This window comes from Mya arenaria, chromosome 10 (genome assembly GCF_026914265.1).
Source record: "Mya arenaria isolate MELC-2E11 chromosome 10, ASM2691426v1".
NCBI lineage: Eukaryota > Metazoa > Mollusca > Bivalvia > Myida > Myidae > Mya > Mya arenaria.
Genome location: NC_069131.1, coordinates 51,690,163 through 51,717,327, shown reverse-complemented (window position 1 = coordinate 51,717,327; position 27,165 = coordinate 51,690,163). Strand labels below are relative to the sequence as shown.

General features: G+C 35.4%; 1 protein-coding gene across 15 annotated transcripts in view; it reads left to right on the top strand.

The window, feature by feature from the left end:
* LOC128206893 (oxidation resistance protein 1-like) overlaps positions 1–27,165 on the top strand; it is a 98,414-nt gene that overhangs the window by 56,920 nt on the left and 14,329 nt on the right. For 7 of the 15 annotated variants that reach the window (XM_052909617.1, XM_052909611.1, XM_052909615.1 and 4 more), the window contains 11 exons: positions 2,295–2,348; positions 6,341–6,394; positions 13,107–13,246; positions 14,631–14,741; positions 16,818–16,937; positions 17,532–17,636; positions 18,621–18,725; positions 21,103–21,126; positions 23,654–23,748; positions 24,124–24,210; positions 24,570–25,888. In XM_052909617.1, the coding sequence (XP_052765577.1) occupies positions 2,295–2,348; positions 6,341–6,394; positions 13,107–13,246; positions 14,631–14,741; positions 16,818–16,937; positions 17,532–17,636; positions 18,621–18,725; positions 21,103–21,126; positions 23,654–23,748; positions 24,124–24,210; positions 24,570–25,888 (2,214 nt within the window). Of the gene's footprint in view, positions 1–2,294; positions 2,349–6,340; positions 6,395–8,238; positions 8,341–13,106; positions 13,247–14,630; positions 14,742–16,817; positions 16,938–17,531; positions 17,637–18,620; positions 18,726–21,102; positions 21,127–23,653; positions 23,749–24,123; positions 24,211–24,569; positions 25,889–27,165 lie in introns of those variants that run through there. The other 8 variants (XM_052909618.1, XM_052909616.1, XM_052909620.1 and 5 more) reach the window with 3 other exon arrangements.

Sequence of the window (27,165 nt, the reverse complement as noted above, 5' to 3'; positions counted from 1 at the left end):
AAACCCTCAAAACCCTTAAAAGATAAATTTTTCATTATACACCCAGATATATATATATATCTGGGAGCTATAAAGGAGTTGCCTCCATTTGCCGCATTCTGTCACAATGCAGAAAAATATTGGCTAGCAATTCGAGGGGTGAAAGCGAAAAACCCCTCGAATTGTACCTCCAAAAATGTAGAACCTACTCACACAGAATATCTATGGTTTGTGTGTCAGCATGGGCTGTTGTGCACCTGCATTTCTGACACATTTCACTAGGTCTAACAAGAGTAATGGCCCTTGACTTTTAAATAATGCTCTAAAATATATAGAGTCACCTGTACCTCCAAAAGTGTTACATCTACTTGTATGAAATTTTACAGGACTGTTGTTCAGCACTGGTTGTTGTTCACTGACAGTTATGTCATATTTCAATCGACTTAACAAGAGTTATTGCCCTTGACTTAATAAAAAATGGTCTGAAAAATGTGTTGCATGTAGCATCAAACATATTGCACCTTTACTCATGGAACTTCATAGGAATGTTGGTGAGCATGGGCTGTTGTGTAGATGCCATTTCTTTAACATTTCACTTGTTTATTTCAAAACTTGTCATTTAACCATCCAGCTTCTGGTGGTATTCATCTTGACTGTGATCGCTGGTGTTATGAAAGTTGGTCTTGTGCTGTGCCTGCAAAATGTAATATTATATGTAACCCTTTTTAGTGCTTAACTGCATTGAGATGGCACTTTTATATCTGATTAACAATCACGTTTCACGAAGTATTTTCGAGAACAGTATTATTTTTTTATTGATGTTAAAGCAAAACATTAATCTCATCTCGTTCCTCTGTCAAATATATTGCCGTTTTTTCTTTCCTAGCAATTCTAGTTCTCTTGTAAGGGATCAGATTGTATCAAACAAATTTCTTTTGCTTAATTTGAGTGGCATTGATATTTTTTCTTTATCTTCTCCCAGCCTTCAATATCAAATGATGACTCTATAGGGAATATATCCACGACTTTACGCCAAACTAGTCTAAGTGGCGCTAGAAATAGGAGCACTTAGATGTTTTTCGTTTACACTCATTGATATGATGAATGGTTTTCTTACCGTTTTCATGAGCTGGATTCATATTGGGGCAGCTTTTTGTCAGATAATGTGATAGAATAATACATGAGATTTATTAAGGACTGCTTATGCCAAAAATTTGGTCAATCTTAGATGAAATGCTGTGCAAATGGCGTATAATATTATTGATGAGTGTCAAATATTTCTTGGATGAATTTTCTGCAAGAGTACATTCGGGTTGTTTTGTTAGCTCTCAGCTACATTGGTTAGCCAACTCACTTCGCACTTGGGCCACTTGGTTTCGAATCCTGGCCTGGGTGCATGTGAGTTTGGTTTTTGGTCACCAAGCATAACAAGTGGGTTTCTGCTGGGTACTTCCCCTATAACACAAGATCACACACTTGTGTAACATCGTCCCAACAAGAGTGATTGATATAATGTTGAAATAACTTGTTTCACAATCTAAAAGAATGAAGTTTGAACTAATTCATGCCTAACTGACCAGTAGATGTTGCTCCTTTAACTAGCAAAAATGAAGAGGATACTTTAAAAATATGGCATGAACTTTAATAGTTTCCTTGAATTATCTCCCCTTATCGCTTTTATAAACAACTGTTCTGTCTTATTAAGCATAAGTTACTCAGTAAAAAAAGAAACAGATTTGATGAACTTAGAAGCAGTTTTTATGCTTATAAAAAGGAATGAATTATATCTCTGTGTCATGAAAAATAATGCTAAGCTCTGTAATGCAAGCATAACTAAACAAGAGTTATTGGCCCAGTCTTGGTAACTTAGGAGCATAAAAAAGACTGAGAGAAAATTTGGATTCTATTTTATGTTGACAATGGTATTACATAATTTATACTTGCCATTATGCACCAGTCCATTGTAACCATGGCCCCCCCCCCCCCCCAGGTCCCAGGGGTATACCGGGCATAGCCGGGGAAATGGGCCGTGTTTTTACCTTCCAGGTGGCCCCGCAGAGCTGGGTAAATGCGGTGGTTTTGTCCCTGCAAAAATATAGCGGGGAATGGGCCGAACGTTAATGATCCCTGGGGTGCGGGGGCATTTGGCGGGGATTTTACCATCTGTTTATCTCCGCAGGGCAGGGATTTTAACCGGGGTGGCTGGACCGAAAGTCAAAGTGCCCGCTATTTCCCGGACCTTGGGGGGCCATGGTTACAATAGACTAGATGATTGGTATTTACATTTAAACAAGAGTTACTTTCTCCTTTTTCAGCTAAGGAGCAGAAGAAGACATTAAGAGAGAAAATTTGGGGGCCAAAATCTGAAGGTAAGCCGTAAATTTCAAGCTTACCACTTCCAAAAATTCACATTCAGCCTTCACTTCTGTAAGACACGATGCTTGTTTATGTCCTATAAGACGTATCGGGTCTGTGTTTTTTTAAAGAACTAAATAAGAACCATTTTTCCCATTTCAGCAAGCTAAAAATCTGTTAAATTTGATAATCATAAGTCATGTAAAGAGTCGTATCAAATACCAACAACGCTTGTCACAATAACCAATCACAAGAATGGTAGGTGAAAGTTGAAAGCCTGTGACTGAGCAGTCAGTTGAGATGTATAAAAAAAATTAGAATAAATTAAAATGTTCCTCTGAATATTTATCAATACTCAATGTTCAGCAAGAATGAGTTAATGTTATTAGTGTAGGTGGTGTGTAACCTAAATTTTTGGATAGGGTATGGGTTTGACCAACAAGCAACTGATAGAAAAATAGTAGTCTGGCATCTTTTATATTGTCCGACTCACAAATCAGCAACTATTCAACATTATATCCTCAACGATTCGACAGCTCTTCAGCATGTTCTGCAATGTTACCGCAACCTTCCTGCAAACATTGTGGAGCCAATTCCTGAACTGTTGGCATTCTTCTACGTCGCAACTCGGGTTCAGGGTTTATACCCCTAGCTTCCATATGCCGAACCAGCCCGATGGCAAAGCTTCGTGCTTAATGATCCCGAATGGTTTCCGAAACTAGCAAAACTTTATCAGCAACCCTTCCACAAAGCATATGACCAAAGCAAGGACTGGCCAGTCAGCCTTCCTTCGGAAGTGGTGACTGTTATATTTCTTAATATTATAATATTATACTGAACATTTTATATAACCATTCAATATTTTTAAAGTGCATTTCAAATGTGTTTTATTGAACAATTGTTTTTGTCAATTTTTAATTTTTTTAAGGGGAATCTTTTATGATCTCAATGTTAAGATAAATTATATTCTGTGGTTTGGTTTATAAATTTAATGCAGCTGAAACATTCTGTACCACAATTATATAACAAGGGAAATAGACCTTTTATGCCAGATGTGTCATTATACTTGTAATAAATCTTGTAATATAAGAGGGACATTGTTTAAATCTTGTAATATAAGAGGGACATTGTTTAAATCTTGTAATATAAATCAGACTTTGTTTTATAAACTTCCTAACTGTATAACACATGTCTAAAGATTTGTTTAAGAGTTTGTTTCCGTGCAAATTTAAGCAACCCATTGAAAAACTGTTGGACATAAGAAGTTGCTCCTTGATTGATTAATAAAATGGCCACCGTAAAACTCACTGTGCTCACCTTTACTTGGTGATGGAGAAGGGCTGGGGTAGGGAGGGGCATACATAGGACTTAAGACACCAGGTGATGATTTTTTAACGATTTTAACAGGCCAGCATGGTTAGACTTCCTTTTTCCTTATGATCATTGAAGCCAAGGACACATCCAACCCTTAGTGATTTTTAACAACATGACAAAAAAAATTGATTGATTGTTAACAAGATAAGGTCGAGATAAGTGCTTTCATTAAACTCATTTTCTATAACTCTTAAAAGCTTTAAAGGGACTGTGTCACAGATTGGCACCAACAAAAGTTTTTTTCTGTAACGAATCTCAGGACACTTATCTAATAGAATGTGTTAGGCTTTGATATCATAAATGTAAAAAAAGTACCAAAATGTAAACAAAAAATTGTGTGGGAGACCGGGTTCGAACCCGCGTCGCCAAAATAGGAGTCCAGCGTCTTATTCACTGAGCTACTAAGGCTTATTCTAATGGAGTGACATAATTAAGCTATACACCTACCTCGGTAATATCACGTGATAACACCGACTAGCCAATCACGCATAAGGAATACATTTACGTTTTTAATGGAAAAATTCGAAATAACTGCTAAACTTAAATTGTAAACTATGTGGTACTTCAGTTAGTAAGTGTCAATGCATAGTACACATCGATGCCAAGTTTTTGACAATTTTCTTCTTTTTTTCACTATTTTATCATACGTGAGACAGCCCCTTTAAGCTAAAATTGTGTATTATATAGAAAGCTACTGTTATGTGTTTTTTAGTCACTTTCTCATAGGAATAGAGAAATACAAGGAGAGAGGGTTAAATCAATAGAGTTGGCTTTCAATTCGTAATGCAAAAATATCGGGATAACTTCTGGTAATGGACAGCAATATAGAATTGCAATAAATGTCAATTATTGAAGAAACATTTTAGTCTAGATTTAAATATCAAGTTACTTATTATTCTCATTTTCTGAATATATTGTATATAATTGTTCTATTAAAGGTTGCTTTGGCATTTATGTTACAGAGAAAATCATAGATTTTAAGATTTTTTGGCACCAAATATGACAGTTTATACAAGAAATTATTTTAATGTAAGTTTTTTAGCATTATAATTGGTCATTGTAAGGCAAAAAAAATATTGGTTTGGTTAGGGTTACACCCTTTTTTCAAAAGAGGAAGGGTAGGTAGGATTTTTTTTTTGTTTTTATTTCATTTTTTTTATTTTTATAGGCTTTTAATAATATAAGAGCATTATTGTCAACATCGGAAAATGGTGTTAAAGTAATCTTCTGTATAAAGCTTTAAACATTTTAAACTACATATTAACACCCACATTTTTTTTGAAATCTCATTTTTTATTTTTAACAATTGAATATAAAAATGGTAGGGTCGGCGCCTATATTTTAGGTAGGGTCAGGTTACCAAAACCAAATATTTATTTTTTTAGGCCTAAATGTTGAGGTAATGTCATAGCCTTGATAATTTTAGCCTAGGCGTCTGAGTATCAGTACGCAGTCTAGCAAAAAAACTAGACAATAGCCTTGGCTTTTATAACTAAAAGAAGAAATATGATATTCACATGAAAGCAATGTCAAGGATTATGTGTACTATGACTTTCTCAAATGAGAAAAATAGACAAGTATGTTTTTTATTTTGTTCGTGTTTTTGAATGGACGATCTCAAGCCATATATTTGTGAATGTTTATTGATTCTAATATGTCAACATGTTCATCTTTGAACTTAATTACCAGGTACCTTACAGTTCATACTCTGAACCAGACTTATTATGGTTTCACCTGTGGTGTAAGTTGGTGTCCAGTATGTTGTCCTATCAATAACTTTAGAACCCTAGTCCAATCATCAGCAAAATTTGGTAAGAATGTGTCTGGGCATAATATCGAGATCAAGTTTGATAACCAGCTTAATACCTCTTGAGTTATCACCCTTTAATTATAGAAATTACCTAAAATCAGTGTTGTCCTATCCATTAATTGAGAATTTAAGCCTTTGTCCAATCGTCACCAAATGTGGTTAGAATGTGTATGGGCTAAATCTATATCTAGGACAAGTTTGAAAACAAGCCATATCGCTTTATTCCCTTGTGAGTTATTGCCCTTTGATTACAGAAATTACCTAAAGTCAATATTATCCTATCAATAAATTTAGAAACCTTTATCCAATCACCACCTAATTTGGTCAGAATATGTGTGGGCATTTTATCTCGAACAATCTCGATAACTAGTCTTTATGCTTGTTAAAATAAAAATAAACATATTATTTCTTGCTTCTAATCCAAAAGACTGCTATTGATTACAAATCATAAAGCACTGGTATCTTTAAACCAAAAGTACTATATTTGTGACTTTAGTTAAGCCTAGCTTTTGCTAAGATACTAGTTTCAATGCCAAGACTTAATATAGAAACTGATGCTGTCTGTTACCTGTTCTAAACCTCAATAGAATGGTAACTGTAAAGCAAGGTCACATTCAATTGGACAGGCTTTTGCATTTTTCCTGGAAAAGATAATCGTTAAAATACCAGTATTGAATGGTAACAGAAAATCTAGCTTAAGCCTTAGCTTTTAAAATAGGCGTGCATTTATTAACCATGTGTGCTTAAATGTTTAGTGTACAGCTTGATTGAACTAACCCTGCTTGTTTGTATTATGTTATGTTGTATGTTGCCTCTGTGTAGCCGGGTCCACAAGCAAGAAAGGACCTCGTAGGGGACGGAATAGAAACAAGAAAGGTAATTCATACGCTGATAGTCTCTATTGCCAACTTTGAAGTTGATTTTCTCCCTTGCTTTAAATTGCATAGTGTTATTTCACCTATTTTGAAGTTTTTGCTAATGAGCTCCCTTGGAGTTTGATTCAGTTGTCTTCCTTGCTAGGTTTTCTTATTGTCTCCCTTGCCTATGTTTGCTTATTGTCTCCCTTGCCAAGGTTTGCTTATTGTCTCCCTTGCCTAGGATTACTTTTTGTCTCCCTTGCCAAGGTTTGCTTATTGTGTCCCTTGCCAAGGTTTGCTTATTGTCCCCCTTGCCAAGGTTAGCTTATTGTCTCCCTTGCCAAGGTTTGCTTATTGTCTCCCTTGCCAAGGTTTGCTTATTGTCTCCCTTGCTTTGGATTGCTTTTTGTCTCCCTTGCCTATTTTTGCTTATTGTCTCCCTTCCCTATATTTTCTTATTGACTTCCTTGCCTAGGTTTTTTTTATTGTTTCCTTTGCCATGGTTTTCTTATTGTCTCCCTTGTCAAGGTTTGCTTATTGTTTTCCTTGCTGTTGATTGCTTTTGGTTTCCCTTGCCTAGGTTTGCCCTTTGTCTCCCTTGTGTAGTTTTGCTCCTTATAAGCTTATTATCACTCTTACCAAGGTCTGCTTGTCTCCCTTGCTTTGGATTGCTTTTTGTCTCCCTTGCCTATTTTTGCTTATTGTCTCCCTTTCCTATGTTTTCTTATTGACTTCCTTGCCTAAGTTTTCTTATTGTTTCCTTTGCCATGGTTTTCTTATTGTCTCCCTTGTCAAGGTTTGCTCATTTTTTCCTTGCTTTTGATTGCTTTTGGTTTCCCTTACCTAGGTTTGCCCTTTGTCTCCCTTGTGTAGTTTTGCTCCTTATAAGCTTATTATCCCTCTTACCAAGGTCTGCTTGTCTCCCTTGCTTTGGATTGCTTTTTGCCTCCCCTGCCTTAGTTTGTTTATCGTCTCCCTTGTCTAATATTGTTTTTTGCCTCCCTTGCCTAAGTTTTCATATTGTCTCCATTTTCTAGGTTTTCTTTATTTTCACCCTTGCCTAGGTTTGCTTATTGCCTCCCTTGCCAAGGTTTGCTTATTGTCTCCCTTGTCTATAATTGCTTTTTGCCTCCCTTGACAAGGTTTGCTTATTGTCTCCCTTGTCTAATATTGCTTTTTGCCTCCCTTGCCTAAGTTTTCTTATTGTCTCCCTTTTCTTGGTTTTCTTATTTTCACCCTTGCCTGGTTTGCTTATTGCCTCCCTTGCCAAGGTTTGCTTATTGTCTCCCTTGCTTTTGATTGCATTTTGTTGCCCTTGCCTAGGTTTGCTTCTCCCTTCTATAAATAAGCTTATTATCTCCCCTACTTATGTGTATTTATTATCTCCCTTGCATAGTTATGCTTATTGACTTTCTTCTGCAGTATTACTTATTTTCTTAGCTTACTGTCTGCCTTGCCTATGTTTTTTTTTTCTTCAGCTGTCTAGGTATTGTATCCCTTGTATATATTAGATTATTGTATCCCTTGTCAAAGTGTGTGCATTGTCTCCATTACCATAATTGCTTAATTTAAATTTGTCCGATAGCTTTCTTATTCTTACCATGCAAGATAACTTAAAAATTATGTGAATGTTCCATGGCTATTTTCTTTAAGAACCAATAAACCTTCCTGACCTCACAGGGAAATCTTAGCTGTTATCTGTGCATTAGCTGAAGTACCAGCATGGCCAATATTGTTGGTGGCTGTGTAATCAATATGTTGCTGAACAGTAGGTTGGATCCCAGCAAAGATAATTGATGTGCTTTTGAAAAGAGTGCTTATACACTGTGCTTGGTATAAACAAGGGTCATATATTGGAAGTGTGTTAATATATATTTGTATATGAAGTGGCCTTAAGTGGATATATATACTTGGAATGTGACACATGCGGTAAATAGTGGTTAGAAGGAATATTGACAAAATCTTGTGAGTAAACAAACAATATTAACCAAGGTCCTTTTACGCTCATCTGATTTTTCGCAGAGAAAAGTCAAGGTGATGTTAACGGGCTTGTTATCGCTGACAATTGCGTTGTAAGCTTTGGCGTCATTGTCAGAAAAAACATTAATCTTGGCCATAACTCGAAACATTTCATGATGTTCAAACTAAACTTGATACAAAATTAATGTTGCCAGATACATTACATCCAGTTTTAGCAAGGCCTATGACCTTGGCTTTTACAATTGTTTAGTTATTATGCAGCCCTGGTTTTCTCCACAGCGCTTCAGGTTTTCCTCACTTTACTCTTATGATCTTTCCACAATGTTCCATATTGTCTGACTTTCCTATTACTGTATAAACCATCCCAAAGCCCGCCCCCCCTCCATAATGTTTGAAAAAAATATACAAGAAGAATACCAGCAGCCATTTGAAAAGAAAAAGTTGTCAACAGGTTATCTATAATAATATATAATGAGTTAGTTTGCATATTAAAATGATTTGATTGGTTAATACTTTTTTTATTATAAATATTGACTAATTGATAAAATGTATGGCTAACCAATCATTAACCAGTTGAATACAATTTGATGCAAAATGCACAATCATTTACTTCAAATAACTGATATGATCCATAGTAAATTATAAGGACCCCAAAACTTCCTTACCACATTGAGAGCGAATAAAAAAATAATCAGATAGTTGAGTTGGACTTCCTTAGTTGCTCCCCAAAGCCCCCTCTAATGTAAAATCCTGGATCCGTCCCTTAAAACTTTCATAATGCAATCTGCATTGTATACATCACTTATGATGATACCTTATCTTTAATAGCTTCTTAAGGTTACAATTCTGTTCATCTGTTTAATATCTTTAATAGTGGACAGTGACCCAAATATTTGCAATCGTAGCATGAGTGAATATGTGCATTTTTCGCTCACCTGAGCATTAAATGCTTAGCGCAAGCTATTGTGATAGGGTGATAGTCCGTCTTCCATCATTGTCCTTCCATTGTCCCTTGTGAACATTTTCGTTTAAACAATTTCTCCTCGTAAACCACTAGGACAATTTCAACCAAACTTTACAGGAATGTTCCTTGGGTGGTCCTGTAACAGGTTCCTTCTGTGAACTTGGTTCACTGCACAACCCGGATTGTCACTGAAAAGAAAAACTTTAAAAAATCTTCTTCCCAGAAACTACTTGCCCAATTTTAACATAAATCCACAGATATGCTCCTTAGGTGACCCTGTATCAAAAGATTTCACCCCATGTTGATTCCTAAAAAAACAAGGCCTCTGAGGGGCTTGGCTACCTTTCAGTATATATGTCTGTATGGAAATCTTTGAAAATCATCTCCTCTGAATACACTGGACTCGGTGTCAATTAAAGATAATTTCTGCGAAGTGCCCTACTATCAAATTCCTTCACCCCATGTTAATTTCACTATATGTATGTACGGAAAACTTTTTTATATTTATTTTTTTATATAATTTTTTAGTTTTACAATCATTAAAGGAATCAACTCAAACTCCATGAGCTTATTCACAGTAATAATGTGCTATTTCGTGACAAGTTACATAACTGCAACTCAAGTATTGTAAGAGTTATGGCCCTTTGTAACATTTTAAATAAATACTTATTTTTCAAGTTAAATTTAAAAAATAATAATAGTCTGATCAACAACTTTAGAACTCTTTGTCCAATCAGGTGAGCGATGTAAGACCATTTTGAAATTTAAAAAAAAATAATAGTCTGATCAACAACTTTAGAACTCTTTGTCCAATCAGGTGAGCGATGTAGGACCATTTTGGCCCTCTTGTTTGGTAAATATATTGGACAGTGACCCAAACAGTTCCAATCTTAGTGATTTTGTGTGTTTATTGACATAATAGTGGACAGTGACCCAAATTGTTGCAGACAAATAAAAAAGGGTTAATTTGTGCATTATAATATTGGACAGTGACCCAAAAATGTGCCATCACAGCTTTAAGGATAAATTCAATGCATGTTCTTGTAATGGGACTACAAGAAGTTAATGGCTACTAATGTTTCATAGTTTATCTTAATTTCATGGATGTTAATTGATGTTAATTGAAAAAATGACTAAGATAACAATGTATGGTTTGTAATTAATTTCGATGGAGTGAAAGCGAAAACGTTTTAAGTGACATTGAATAAGGAAGCAGACAGAACCCTTTCCCTCTCTGTCACAACACAAGTATATAAGATGGACATTTAATTACACGAATGTAGATCGCCTAGAAGGCATATTGCAACAAAACAATGGAGTTGGACTAGAAATTATGTTTTTATTTAAAAGGGTAAAAATTAGTTCCGTAAATTTTCTCAATTTGTAGTTGTAGTATAGTTTATCTCTATACAGCTCTTATTTTTCACATTATTGGAAAACTCAGTGTTAAATTTTATTATTTATCTTATATAACCTGGCCATGACCTGTTATGGACATTACGATACTCATCTATCAAAAGTAATTATTGATCAAAATGTGAAATGGAACCTCAGGTTAGAAAGGTTTGTTTAATTGTTTCTTTTAATTTAGTTTTGCAAATAAATGATTTTCTTATCTTAATTATGTCTCCCCCAACGAATGGGGGTGACTTATTGTTTTTGCCCTCGGTAAAATGGTCCGCTCAATAACTTGAGAACACTAAGGCCCAGAAACTTCATACTTGGTATGCAGGTTGGTCATGACCAGTAGATGACTCCTATGTTTGTTCGTCTCTAGTTCCAAAGTACAAAATTCATCTCCATCATTTATTATTTTGCACTTATGACCACACACTGGGGGATAAGAGCGTTTTTAAAAAAAAGCAATTTCTGGTTTCGTTTTGAGGAAGGTCAGTATTGTGTGCACATAACAGTTCTCATTCTTATTGGCAGATTATTATTTATTTTTTTATTTTTTTAAGCTCAGCTGTTTTTCCATGAAAAAAAGTCAAAAGTATTATCATGGCTTTGTTTGATTTCAGCATCATTGTGCAATACTTAAACCTTCGCCATGTATCTAAAAACATATTTATGCCTCCCATCAAAAAGCAGGGGTATATTGCTTTGCTCATGTTGGTCCATCAGTTGGTCTGTAGACCAAAGCTTGTCTGATTGATAACAATAAAACCCTTTAATTGGTCCTTAAGGTCCTCAAACTTAGTAGGGAGATTGCTAAGCACTAGCTGATAGATGAGTAGGTCACGGCTGTGGTGACCTTGACCACATTTAGCTTGTTCAATTGATACTTAGAGTGTGATTGGTCCCACCATCCTCAAACTTGGCAGGGAGGTTGGTCATGACTAGCAGAGAACCCCTGTTGAGTTTGGGATCAGTAGGTGAAAGGTCAAGGTCATGAGACCTTGGACAAAGAAAGCTTTTCTGATTGATAACTGGAAAATGCTTGGACCTATGGGACATCAAACTTTGCTACCCTTACTCCGCCCATTTTTAATCATTATGATTTTCATTTCATGTCATCTTACTGTTACTTATTAAAGCTTTTTTTTTTATAGAAACTATTAACCCTTTGCATGATGGGTAAATTGTCGTCTGCTCAAAAATGTCATCTGGTTTGTTCTAAATTTCTTTCTATTTACTTAAAACTTTAGGGATATATTGACTGAGTGGCAACAAGCTTGGAACCTGACCAGGCGCCGAGTTACTCGGTGTCTGGTCTGGTTCCAAGCTGTTTGCAAAGCCTTTAAAATCGCCATCAGCAGCCTAAGGGTTAAATGATATGTGTAAGCTTGTACCTAATACAATACATTTAGAGAAAAATTGATTAAGAAGGACACTTTCACACATAAATAAATGAATGACATAATCTCATCAAATATAAAATATATCTGAGGCCCAATTGTTCAGAACTATAGCTTCGTTAAAGTTAACAATATGATTAATTGCATCGTTGTTAACTTTTAAATCGTTACTGCTCTCGAAGTTAAATGGATACACTTGTGATCTGCAGTACATCGATGCCATATTTCTGAGAGGCTTCCAAGGGGATTTTGGTCTGAATTCCAGGGGATTTTGATATAACACAAGGGGATTGGTACACACCGAAATTTAGCGCAATATCTACATTTATGACATAAGAATAAATACAGAAACACACTCTAATTACAATCTTTTTTGGACTTAGTCATCATGGCCCTTCATGGAACTTCACACTCATAGCATCATGGATGCTTTCCACTGTCAACCTAAAGCTAGTTTAAATAAAAACTTAAATTCCAGGGGATATATATATATCGATCCCTCGGCGGGGAACCAGGGGATGGATTGGGATTTCCGAGGGATATGGCATGTATGGCAGTATTTCTTTCAAGATTCGAGACAACTGTTTCTTCTCTACTGGTTTTATTTAAATCTTAAATTTATGAGCTTGAATGCCATTTAAATCACTTTGAAAACTTAAACAATGTGATCAATAATCGGCCCATTTGTATATAATATGTATGTTTATATTTATCAACCACTGAATGGTCTGGTTGATGTCATATAAATACTTAACATATAAAATATGTAAAAAAAATGGTTTCGTTTTCTTTTTAGATGTGCAGACAATGTCCATGTTCTATTTGGACAATGAGAAAGAGTTTGATAGTTACTCTACATAAAATATGAAAACAAGTTGTTCCAACCTCTTTGCGGATGTGCAAGCAAGGTTCAAAATCTGTTTGAATAATGACAAAGAGTTGAATATTTAGTCGATATGAAAAGAAATAAAAGGTTCCACTTTTTTCAGATGGGAAGGCAAGTTCCATGTTCTACTTGGACGATGACAAAGACTCGTTCACGAAGGTAACAAGCGTTGCCTCAACCGCATCCCTTGGCAGTATGCAGGAGAAGAGAAAGTCACAGCCAGATGGCACGCTGCAGTACAAAGTTTGTATTAATATTAGCTAGTTGATCTTTCAGAATGAAAAAATCTAGGTATTCGATCATAGTCTGTTTGCAACTTTTTGTATTTTGGTCTTAAAAATGGTTCAGGAAATTTAAATGAATTTGAGTACACAATTAGCAAGAATTGCATTAAAAATGCCATGATATAATGCATATATTTGCATATAAAACCTTTGTTTTCTTATGGTGAATACACAATTTGCTAAAGGTTTCCGGCCCCAAAAAAATGGGGGGGGGGGGTTTCATCATATTCACAATCCGTTAAAGGTTTCCGGCCCAAAAAAAATTGGGGGGGTTTTCATCATATTCAGTGATAACTTTTGATATTTTCCAACCAAATAATTGACATGACAGGGTGTCATACATGCCATATCCCCCCGGCGGGGGGACCCCCCCCCCCCCCCCCCCCCCCCCCCCCCCCCCCCCCCCCCCCCCCCGATTTTCGACCAATCCCCTGGTCCCCCGCCGGGGGATCCCTATCCCCTGGAATTTAATTCCAAACTTGCATAAAGTTGACCGTGGAAAGCATCAATAATATTATGAGTGTGAAATTCCATGAAGGACCATGATGACTAAGTCCAAAAATTATTGTAATTTGAGGGTATTTCTGTATTAATTCTTATATTATAAATGCAGATATTGCGCAAATTTTCGTCGCGTATAAATCCCCTGGTGTAATATCAAAATCCCCTGGAATTCAGACCAAAATCTCCTGGGAAGCCTCTCAGAAATATGGCATGTATGGGGTGTACTCATCATCTTCAGTGGAACCTAGTGTCTGTTTTACAACCCAAAATTGCCACACACCCATACATTCACTTTTATTTGTCATGGTAACCTTTGTTACAACAGACATGCAAAATAAGTTTACAAGCAATTTGGCAATTCACTTGGCAAACAAATAATTTGAGGCAATTTTAGTACTTTAGGGAACTTTTTATGACATAATATAACTTGACAAGCAATATAGTCCTGATGTGATCAAATAATAGATAAACAAAGATGTCCAAAGGTAGATTAGAGAAAATCACAATAATGTACAGACCATAATCTAAGATAAATGCTTATAAAGTTGAACATTGTTTGCTCAAGCTAGCTTTGCTCGATTTCTTTATTGGCTGGAGCTGGATGTTAAGGACCTATTTTTTATACTGAAGGGAAGAATTCCCGCTTGGCTTGAATTCCTCAAGGCAATAAATATTTTTTGACGTTCCCTGGTAGTTTGAGTAAACAAGGTTTGACTGTTAAACAGTTTTTGTTCACATTTATATTGCGAATGTTTTCAATAAATAGGTGTCAATAAAATCTACCCTCAGCGGGCATAAATATTGACTTAAAAACTACGGTAATGTTTTGTACATTCCAGGTGGAGGACAGTGGTGATACACTGGAAAAGGTGGCGGCACACTTCGACACAACGCCGTCAGAGCTGAAGAAACTCAACAAACTCTTCTCTTCAACAATATTCCAGGGACAGGTAAGAAACTTTTTCACCTTGTCTGAGAAAAAATTATTTATTATATTGTTTAACTTTGAGTGTTACATAAGTGGCTAGGATAAATTCTGCAGTTATTCAAAGGGAATGAACTCCTGCTTTGGTGTCATATGACCTTTAAAATTGTCACCTTTTTTGCCGGTCATATGACACCAAAGCAAGAGTTCATTCCCTCAAAATGACTGATTTATGAATAAATCAGTGTTTTTTTCCTCTCTATTATGGGAATTAAATACCACTGTCATTCAAAGAGAATGAACTCCAAAGCAGGAGTTCATTCCCTCAAAATGACTGTGATTAATACCAGTGGTGTTTTCCTCTCTTTTATTTGAATGGAGCCTTAGTGTATTTTCATAGAAACAAACTTTATCCCTTTCTATTATATGTTCTCTCATTTTTAAAGCATCCTTGTTTATTTCCAGGCAAATATAAAATTCTCAATTTAAGTAAAAATAACCCTTTTTTCCCAATCTGAACCATTACATCTTTTGCAGGTATGTTTGAAACTCGAGTTTTCCTGTGTTTGTCTTAACCCTGGAAATTCCAGTAAATTTAAAAATAGGGACAGTATATGTATCTGTACTGATCATGTGACTTTCACATGCTAATTTTACACAGTATAAACTGGGAAACCATTAAGTGCTTTTTATGCCCCCACAAAGTGGCGGCATATAGGGTTGCCCTTGTCCGTACGTACGTCTGTCTGTCTGTACGTACGTACGTCCCGAAGATTGTTTCCGATCTAATTCTTGAAAACCGTTTGTCCAATCCTCACCAAACTTTAAACACATGTTTGTGACCATAATATCTTGATCAAGTTCGATAGTCATGGAAATCGCTTTAGTCATTTAGGAGTTACGGCCCTTTTTTGCCAAAAATACTTCAAAAATATATGTTTCCAATCTAATTCTTGAAAAGTATGTGTCCAATCCTCACCAAACTTTACATACATGATTGTGACCATAATATCTTGATCAAGTTCGATAGCCATGGAAATCGCTTTTGTCATTTAGGAGTTACGGCCCTTTATTTGCAAAAAAAGACTTGAAAAATACGTCCCGAAGATTGTTTCCGATCTAATTCTTGAAAACTGTTTGTCCAATCCTCACCAAACTTTTAACACATGTTTGTGACCATAATACCTTGATCAAGTTCGATAGCCATGGAAATCGCTTTAATCATTTAGGAGTTAGGGCCCTTTATTTCCCAACAATACTTAAAAAATATCTTATCCGATCTAATTTTTGAAAAGGATTTGCCCTTGTGCAGATTATTTAAATGGGTAAAGACAGCTAAGACCTTGACAAAAATTTTTCAATCATGTAAAATGATGTATAATTGGCCTCATACAAATTTGTATTGATAATTCTAAGCTTGCTTTGAGGAAATGCTGAACTTGTCAATTTTGGGAACAGCTGGTGTCTAGTCTCTTTTTGATCAATATTAATATGTAGCATCTCACAATATGTGGCGCATAGCCGGAAGCATCGATTTGAAAAAACATACAAATGTTATTGCACTGAAAATAACTTAAACTAATACATGATTTAATGTTTGAATTGGTCTTGAAAGTCAAGTCATGGAAAATGTCCTTGTCTTTAAATGGGGGCTATAAAGTTGAAATGAAACGGTGTTTTTTTTCAAACCAAATTTGGGCCATCATTCAGCCCCATTTCCAGTGCCAAACATTTTTTTCTTCTTAAATGTTAACATATACGAGTACAGAAAGTCCGTGCACACAATCTATATATATGCTTGCTAACATTATCTACATGGTTCAAAACAACAAATATATTTGCACCAATCAAGAACATTTTATTCATTTTCGTTGATATTTACATTCCAAAGTTTTCTTTTGAGAAAAATATAAGTCGAAAATGCTTTCGTGTGGAAGATGTTTTCTTTCAGGAATAAATCTTGTCACAGACTTCTGCTTCGTCTGTTTTTTTCTTATTGAATTTCTTATTAATTTCTTAGATAAATGGAATTCCTCTTTAGATCAAAATGGTGGGATTAACACTTTAAGTTCATTAACATGAACTTTCTGTTAATTTGCAGATTTTGTTTGTTCCGGACAAGGAAGCCAATTCCCGGACATTTTCAGTGTCATCGAACGAGGACTCAACGACAGGGCTCAGCGACAGCGTGTTTGGAAGCCCTGTCAACAAACCCAAAATGGTATGGACTTTGTTAACTTGGGCAGAAGCACAAGCTTTTATGTTTAAGCCTATATGGGCATGTGATTTTTGCCTGTTGAACAATCAAATGTGTAGGCCCAGATAACATCTAAAGGTCAAATGACTGCAGAATTTTGTGTATGTTCATTTTCACGCCAAAATGTCGCCAAAATGTCATAAAATTTTATAGATTGAAGATAATGAATAACACTTTGGAATGTTTTTATAATGTTTTGAAAGCATAATAATATGACAAAGAATGCTAATTATTAGGATGCCAGTCTTTTATGCAGTTACTAAATAGCAACGAACAAGGCCGAGACGTCAAGTGATTTTACAAGTTGTTAAATGCACCATTTTCTTTAAAATTACGGTTATGGGGAATTTATAACGGTTGATAGAATTTTGAGTTTTTAAATGAAATTTTAAGGCCAATTTTGAACAGGGTTTATATTTGAATTTTGAGGGGTTTTAAATGAAAATTGTAGGCCAATATTAAACAGGGTTAATATTTCAATTTGCAAATACTGGACTTGTCCATGTATTTTTCATTGTATTTAAATTGAAATAAAATGTACCATCTTTTTTCTTTCAGGATGTGCCACTGATAAAGTCTGGAAACAGTTCACCCACGAAAGTTCCCGGCCATGCTGAGAGGCAGACACCGGTCAACTCTCCAAAGGATTTTGACTTTGAGGAGGTAGGATGTAGTTTGTTTTGCTTTGTTTATTTTCTCTGTTTGTTGGAGATTGTTTTAAGGTATTGCTATAGCACTGGAGACATTTGAATAATATATAAAGAGGCACTTATATACATGTTTACACTTGATAGATTGGAAACAAAAGCAAAATTCATGCAGTTTTATGTTTAACTCATTTGACATTATCATAAGCAAAACCAAGGAGCATATGAAAGCATTTTATTAAGCAAACATGATGATGTAGAATCTATGTGATAATATAGAAGCTTATTTGATTGTTCAGGCAGGTGAATCACACAAATTGTTGGACAACGTGGTTTTATCACAACATTGATTGCATGGGGTGTTTTATTATCCATCGCTGAATAGCGAAGGGGATAAAGTAATGGTAGGCGTGTGTGTGTGTGTGTGTGTGTGTGCGTGCGTGCGTGCGTGCGTGTGAGTGTGTTATTGCGTATGTTTGTGTATGTGAGAGGGTCCGGGCAATCTTATCTGGAGCATAAATTGCAAAGTGTTTGAGGTATTGACAGATATATCTCATTAAGGAGTGGTGCAAGCACAGTTACCATAACTTTGTGTGCAGTATTTTTTTAGAAAATGAATTTGATACTGTTCTTAATTCGGCGATTGATATGGCAGTCAGTGACTGCCCTTGTTAAGACATGTAATAATATAGTATCTCATGTGATATTCCAGGTAGGCCCTCAACACAATTGGTCCGAGGATAAGGTTCAACAACTATATCAGGCCTGAATGTAGTATTTCATGAAGCCATGTGATAGTATAGCCTCTATGTGATAACACTTCATGTGATATTTCACAGCTCATGTGATATTCCAGATAGGCCCACCGCACAAGTTGTCCGAGGATGAGGTTCAACAACTATATCAGGCCCGAATGTAGTATTTCATGAAGCCATGTGATAGTATAGCCTCTATGTGATAACACTTCATGTGATATTTCACAGCTCATGTGATATTCCAGATAGGCCCACCGCACAAGTTGTCCGAGGATGAGGTTCAACAACTGGATCAGGACTGCATGGAGCGGTTCATCAAACTGAGGGTCAAGCACATCACAGATGGGCAGGTGAGTCTTTAATGTTGGAGGAAGGAAATGTATATGAATTGTGAAATCATCAGCGAAATAAGTCTTGTGGAGGAAAAGTGATCGTACCTTCTATATAACTGACATTATGTACGTTAATACACATAAAATCCATCCATTTACACTAAATGTTTATTTTGAGGGCATCACAAATGGTTTGAGAGTACTCTAGTGGTTAAAGCTGCACTCTCACAGATTTACTGTTTTTACAACTTGTTTATTTTTTGTCTTGGAAAGAGCAAGTATTTGTGTAAGTATCTGCAAACCAATAATATAAGATTGCTGACAATAGATCAGATCACAGATTTGCATATTTTCTTTTGAAAATTAATGTTTTATGGCTTAAACCATTACTAACCGGGTTCAAGAAAAATGCATAAAACATTAATTTTTTAACTTAAATATAAAAATCTGTGATTTAATTTTTGTCAGCAGTCTTATATCACTGGTTTCCATGGATTTTCGCAAAAATCGGCTTGTTCCAAGACAAAAAATAAAAAAGTTGATTGTTCAATTTGTGAGAGTGCAGCTTTAAGTCATCATCCTGTCAACCAAGAGCTTGTGGGCTCGAGCTCCACCAGAGTTACCTCCTCATGATTTGCTTATGTTGGATTGATATTATCAGATAATCGGGAAACTACCATTTATAAGACACTGATTATAATACTTTTTCCCTCAGATTTCCTCCAGTAGCTGTTTTAGTCAAAATTAACATATACTAATGGCCAAAAGTCGTGTCCGTTATGGGTTTCATTTGTGCCTTGCAAATCCACAATGCCAATTTTCAACATATTACTGTACCAGCAGTTTTGGCTCAAATTCCAAAATTCTTTTTTCATTGAATGCAAATTAATGTCCTCTTTCCATCAATACCAAATTTATGAGTGTGCGATATAAAACAAAACAGATATTGTAGTTTTTGTAGACCGGACAAGACTTTTGGATATTGTAGTTTTTGTTGACTGGACAAGACTTTTGGCATACATGTGATAACGTCCCGGACGTCCGGGATTGTCCCGGAAATCGTATCTCTGTCACGGAGTCACGGAGGGTGCATGTTTGTCCCGGAAAGTCATAAAAAAAAAAAACGAAAAAAAAATCTCGGAATCGATTATCTTAGTTTACCAATGTAAGTCAGCTATTTTGCCTGTCCGGGACACTGGTTGTAAAAACACAGGACATGTTGACACTAATCCGTTAATTGGTACGTGTGTCGTCGAGGTCATCGTCAATCACCCGATAATTGATCTATTGGCCTATTGTTGTGCTTAACGAGTCGGGGAGGGTTCTTGTATACAATTCATTGTTTTCATATGGATTTGTTTGGTCTTATGAATGATAGCTTTTAATCGATGAATTGATATTTTTCACACATTTTACCGACAAACGAGCATGAAGGTAAGTTCAAAGAAAGTGACAAAATGAGTAAAAAAACACGGAAAACATCCCATATTCCATTCAAATTTCAAAGTCGATTCGTCGTTATACTTTAAAAAAAACTTTAAACAACTTACGTGTCCACAAGGAATTTTAGTGTTTTGAACTTTTTTTCGAACTATCGTTGTGTATTTTTACGCTGAAATAAAACTGATGATATGGGGTTTACAGGTGGTTATATAGAGTGCTTTAATCACGTGACCATGCTAAGTCACTAGATCGCTTTATACAGCCGATTGTTGACACGTCTCTATCAAAATTATATGCATCTCCAAATGGAAAAAAGCTCATCGACTGGAAAATCTTGTGTGTCATAAATTGCAAAGGTTTTAAATGTGATGAAAAAATAAATATTTTGTAACGCATGTCACGGACCTATAAACCATATAGGTCCGTGCGCATGTTCTCAAAAGCGCGGGAAAACAGGTGCCTGTATAGTTGTTTATTTCCTGTTTTGATGAAACCGAAAGTAGACTGCATATCCTCCTGGTTAGCGCACGGACCTATAGGTCCATGGTTAGCGCTTCATTTAAAGCCTGGGAAAATATCTGGTGGTTTTATTTTTGCAAGAAAATGCAGAAAAAAACAAACCATGTCAAGTAAAAAAATACGTCTTGGCAGTCAAAATAGGTACATTTTCCCGACGTTAAAAACGACTAAAATAGTCCAAGATATGCTCTAGAATGCACCACAGACGTTCCCCATTTAAAAAAAAAATTCGGGGGGCATGCCCCCGGACCCCCCTAGTGTGCGTTGACATTATGAGTGTCCCGGAATCGACCCAAGAAATTATCACATGTATGCTTTTGGCCATAAGTATATTAATTTCCTGACTTTTTTTTTTATCTACATTCAGCTTTATCTTTATTTACTTTGATTTCAAAACTGCTAATTTTGGCTTATATGTTCTTTGTTTAACTAGACTCATATGGCAGTTGCGGGAAAGGTACTAGTATAAAAACACAAAAATACAGGGGTGTTGTTATAACACAGTGATGTTTCTTCATGAAATTTACTGCCATTATAACAGGCTATTTCCTTAAGCAAAAATGCCTCTATGCCTCTATCCTGCCCAAAATTTCAATATTACCTCCCCTCCCACCCCAAAAGGGTACAAATTTCCCTTGCAATAAAAAAAGACTTAAATTGAATACAGGAACAGTATAAATGCACATTTTGTAGGTTTTTTTATTGATAAACTATTATATAATGATTATATTGTTTAGGTTTAAAGAGAATCTTATATTGTCTATTGTCTATTGAAGGGAATAGACACCAGATGGTCCAAGATTTGGCATATACAGTTTTTCCTTAAAACAAGCCTACAATTGTCATTACAACATAGTATAAGGCCTATATTACATCACTTTACATGATTAAAAAAATATTTTGTCACTGTCTCAGCTGAGTTTACCAGTTTAAAATAGCGCATAATGGTTTCCCAGTTTGTAGTGTGTATATTTAGAATGTGAAAGTCACGTGATTAGTACAGATACATATACCTATTCTAATTTTAGATTTAGTGGTATTTACTACTTATAAAATAAAAAAAAGCTGGGAAAGATACAATGTTTTGTTGACGATGTGATATATCAGTAAGTAAGATATATTCAATATGTTGTACACAATGATATCAATCTTAAGTAAGTTTTGGACAATTTTCTTTATTTATTTTGTAATTGTGTCATCTGGTGTCTAGTGTCTTGATTACGGAGAACTACTGTGGGGCATGGATTGGTTGACGGGTATGGCATGCTTTAAAGTACATGCAGTATTCCAGATAATTACATTATTCTTTTGGTTTTTGGCAAATAATTTTGGGTTAAAAAATTATGTATGGAAAAATGGTATGGTAAGGGTAACATCCTTTTCAAAAACAGGTAGGGTAGGTAGGCTTAAAGCTGCACTCTGACAGATTGAGGATTTTAACAACTTTTTTTTTTTTGTCTTGGAAAGAGCAAATTTTTGCATTAATATCTGCAAACCAGTGATATAAGTTTGCTGACAAAAAATCAGATCATATATTGTCATATTTCCGTTCAAAAATTAATGATTTAATTAATTGGCTTAAACCGTTACTAACGGTTTTAGAAAAACACATAAAAAATCAATTTTTGAACTTAAATATAAAAATCTGCGATCTGATTTTTTGTCAGCAGTCATAAATAACTGGTTTCCATTGATTTTTGCAAAAAATGGCTCGTTCCAAGACAAAAAATAAAAAAAGTTGTCTAAACATTCAATCTGAGAGTGCAGCTTTAAAGTAATGTTCTGCATATATTAAATATTCAGACACATGTTTTTTTGTATCTTCAGACTATAAAAATGCCTATTTTGTAGGCACATATTGGGTAGAGTTAAACCCAAATCCAAAGTTTTTTTTAGATATTATAATTAATTGGGCTCAGATGTTTATGAAATAAAAACTGTACAATATATTTTTATATTCATTTCCAACTATAAAGGCCTTTTGCACACTGTTACCACAATAAGTTAACTACAAAAAACCTTGGTTCCAATTAATGCACCAGTCAATTGTAACCACGGCCCCCCAAGGTCCGGGGGTATACTGGGGATAGCCGGGGAAATTGGCTGTGGTTTTGACTTCCAGGTGGCCCCGCAGTGCCAGGTGAATGCGGTGATTTTGTCTTCGCACCAAATATAGCGGGGAAATGGGCCTTACCTAGGGTCCCTGGGGTACGAGGGCATTTAGCGGGGATTTTACTATCAGTGCATTCCCGCAGGGTGGGGATTTTCCCCGGGATTGGCTGGACCAAAAGTCAAAGTTCCCGCTATTCCCCGGACCTGGGGGAGGGGTCGTGGTTACAATTGACTGGTGCATAAGCATTAAACAAATTTCAAGACTTTGTTATCCATTTCATTATCATTCTATCATTATCACTGTCTCTTAAAAAATTTAATTATTCAACATTATAATAATTGGTCAATTGTTTTAAAGATTTATGATAAAAACTAGATTTTACAATTATATGGTTTCTTATTAGGGGAACTCCAAATTGTTAATGTAAAATGAATACATTTTAAGAATGTTAAAAAAAACACACAATAATTTAACAATGATTTCTTGTTAGATCACTTTAATGTGCCATTTTCAAAATTTCCCTCTGTACCCTTAGATAATTCCATACGGTGGTTGGTACAATTGTACTTCTAAATTCCCTGTTCTCTATCCCACAGAGTGTTGAAGAAAATGATTGATAATTCTAAATTCTCTGTACTCTATTTCAGAGGGTTTTGTGGAATAAAAGTTATTTTTCTAAATTCCTTGTACTCTATTCCACAGGTTTATTGTAGAAAAGGTAGTCATATTTATAAATTCCTTGTACTGGTACTCACTATCCACAGGTTTATTGTAGAAAATTCTCGATATTTCTAAATTCCCTGTACTCTATTCCCCAGAGTGTTTTAGAATATAATTGATATTTCTTAACTCCCTGTTCTCTATTTTGCAGGGTGTTGTCAAGGGAACACTTTTGGTGACACCTAACGCTGTCATGTTCGATCCAGATGTTTCCGATCCTCTTGTCGTGGAGCGTGGAGGCGAAAAGTATATCATTATATAACTTTTTACTTTTTTAAAAATTAGTGATTAATGTCTAAAAGCATTACTAACGGGTAAAGAAAAATGCAAAGTCATCAATTTCTGATCATAAATTAAAAAAAAACCTGCAAACCAAATTTTTGTCAGCAGTCTTATTTCACTGGTTTCCATGTATTTTTGCAAAAATTGGCTGATTCCAAGACTAAAAATTAAAAAAGCTGTCCAAATGTTCACTATGTGAGAGTGCAGTTTTAATGATTGTCAAGCAAATATGTGAATAAATAAAAACCGACAAGCATTGACATTTTGTCTGTGGTGCTCTTGTTTTCTTTATATAATTTCTCCTACTCATCTATCTAACTTCCCTTCCATGTTTTGAAGGTATGGTATGATTGCGCCCATGGATATGATCATCAGCGCTGCAATGTACCATGATATTGCTGCCATGAAAATTAGAGGAAAGAAAATGTGAGTCAGTCAAGGTTATGTTATACCACTTTTGTGATGATTAGTTGTTGTATTGTTAATTTGTTCCAACAAATTCATGATTTCGGTTTATTACAAAGTTAAAATTTGACATTATTAAACTAATAATTGTCATTTTTATATAATTTTGCTCAATGTAACACATAGTGATAAATATCTGTCATTTAAAGTTCAGTTATTTTTGAAGCAAGTGTGGAATGATTTTCATTGATTTTCACTGCCCAGAAAGTTTTTAAACATTTTTATGTAGGAATGTTTGTTGACTGAATTTGTAGCAAAGTCATTTATTTAAATGATTTCTGTAGCAAAGTGTTAAAAATAATTATCATTTGTTACCTCAGGGAGGATGGAACGAAGCTAGAGGTTTACCATGACAAATCTTGTCCATTGGCCAAGGAAAAACTACTGACCTCGCAACAAATAGACCAGGCTAAAACTTCTCCAGTTATTCCTAAAGACTTGCAAGAAATCCTCAGAAACCCGTTGATTAAGTCTGAAAGTGTTTGTAGTTGTGGTCATGGAGCTACTGATAAGCTTGGTAGGCTGGATTCTGTGTTTGAAGATACTACAGATGTGACTGATGGGGTTGAGAATAAGGGAGGCAACTCACTTGAGTCAGGGGAAGCAACAACTAGTCAAGAACAGGATAGTGGCTTTGTGGGAGATTTATCTGAGAGTAGGGTTGATGAAGGTTGTGATAAATATACTGGAAATGTGGATCAGGGTGTTCAGGATGGGAGGAATGTTGCTAAAAGTGTTGATAATGCTTCTGGAGATGTTGGAGATAATGGCTCATGTCCAACTGGGGATTTAATTGACCTAGGGGTAGAGAGTGAGCCTGCTGGTGCTTCTGCTAAAACTAGTCCAAGGTTAGGTAAACCTAACAAGAGATTGTCTGTGTCTTTTTCACTACCAGAAACTGATAACAATACGTCTCCCACTCGGAAAAAACCTGATTCGGGCATTGAAGAAACGGCTGAAGAGAAAGATGATGATAAGGATGACACTGCTAAGAGAAGTGAAGACAATGATAAGAAGCAGGAACCTGACAATGTTGCTGAATCAAATAACGGTGAAACAAGGATTGGGAACATTTTGTATTTGCCAGTAGAGGAAGACTCCAATGGTCACTTGACAGTTCAGGCAGTGGAGAAAACTCAAAATACTCTGTCCAAGCTCAGTGCTGATGATTTTGGAGCTATTTCTAAATCAGATACTAACATTGCTGAATTGGGTGTAGGAGAAAAGATAGAAAACGCGGATGTGGAGAAGACTAGGTCATCATCCACCAGCTCCCTCGGGCCGTTCAGCCCCACCCCTCATCTGAATGCGTTTGTTAACTACGCTTCTGGGTTTTTCCAGAGGCATGCTTCAGACAGCAGTATCAAAGACCTTAAAGATGTGATAATGGATACTTTGACTGATTCCAAGTCTTCAAGTGAATCAAAGATAATTGGTAAGACTGAAAGATCGGAAAGTTCTTCCGATATGGATCAGACCGATGGCAAAAAAGACATTCCTGTGATTTCAGCAGCGCCAACGGGAAGGAAACGTGGCAAACTGAGTCGCTATAGCAACACTGCTGAAAGGCAGGATGTTGCCGTGGAAAGTGCCGTTACCATGGACGATAAACCTGGATTATTCAACATGGACTATACAAGTAGGTGTCTTGGCATTATGATTAATATAGACATTCTGCTTTGATTTTTAATTTGAATAGAAATATAAAATTGTGGATGGGAATTGAAGCTTAAACTTTGATAGTGCATGAGAAAGCACAGCTTAAAAAGTTCTTGATTTTAAGATATTTCTTCAGAATAATATTTTTAATTTGAGAAGTTTGTAATTTTTGAAATTCAATGTGTGATTCATACTAGGTCAGCTTTCAATGTTTGCAACATACCATAGAAACCACTGTTTTTATATAAAAAATGTTCGAAACTGAAGTGAAACCATAAAATTATTTGCATCTGTTCAATAAAACTTCATGTTGACTGAAATTGAGATACAACATCATTGACATTTGCAAACATAATTTGATGTTAAAATATAAATGATTTTAGAGTTAAAAATATTTGCTTTTATGTTTTGCAGTTCATACAAATTAAAGATGTTGCCTTCAATATAATAATTATACTCTTCCTCAGAAGGAATTTATGAATCATCAGCATTTCTTGAACGTTCCCATAGAATATCATTGTGTATTTATTGTAATATTGTAATTATTAACCATCAGCTTTGAATGTTGTATTAATCGATAGTTACATTATATAGTAGAATATCTATTTAAAATCAAAGAGAGGTTGAATTGATTAATATGTTTTTGCATGATAGTACATTCAGCAGTGTTTTAATATTATAACACATATCGATTATTGCAGGACCTTTTATATGAAACAAATCGAGGTCATTTTAAGCAGATATATGACATTAAAAAAAAAAAGAAGGCGGGATTAGATAAAAGTCTTGGCGCCATTGTTGTCATTGGCATAAAACTTGGTCATAACTCAGAAACTGGTTGAGATGTTGAAATGAAACTTTGCACACATGTTACTAGAGACAATTTGCACAAGAAAGCAAGGCCCATTACTCTGTATTTGATTAATATTGAGGCTATAATTAATGCCTCTTTTTTGACTGAAACACAATAGGGTTGACGTTCCCTCCACGGCCCTCATGTCTACCAGAAAAAAGAAATAAAAACATTGGAATCACTCAGTGTTTAAGGGAGTACATTCAGAGATTTTTCTTTAGATATTTATATCTAAGAACTGTAAAAATGAAAGGTTCTGTGAAGAGAGTTGTCTTTCTTTGTTATTTAAAGTGCAATTGGCAATATACTTTAGTCATAGGTGGGAATGTCCACATATGATATTTGAACATGACTATTCTTAACTCAATACAAAATTTTCATGGCAATCCATGGTTGTGTTTCTA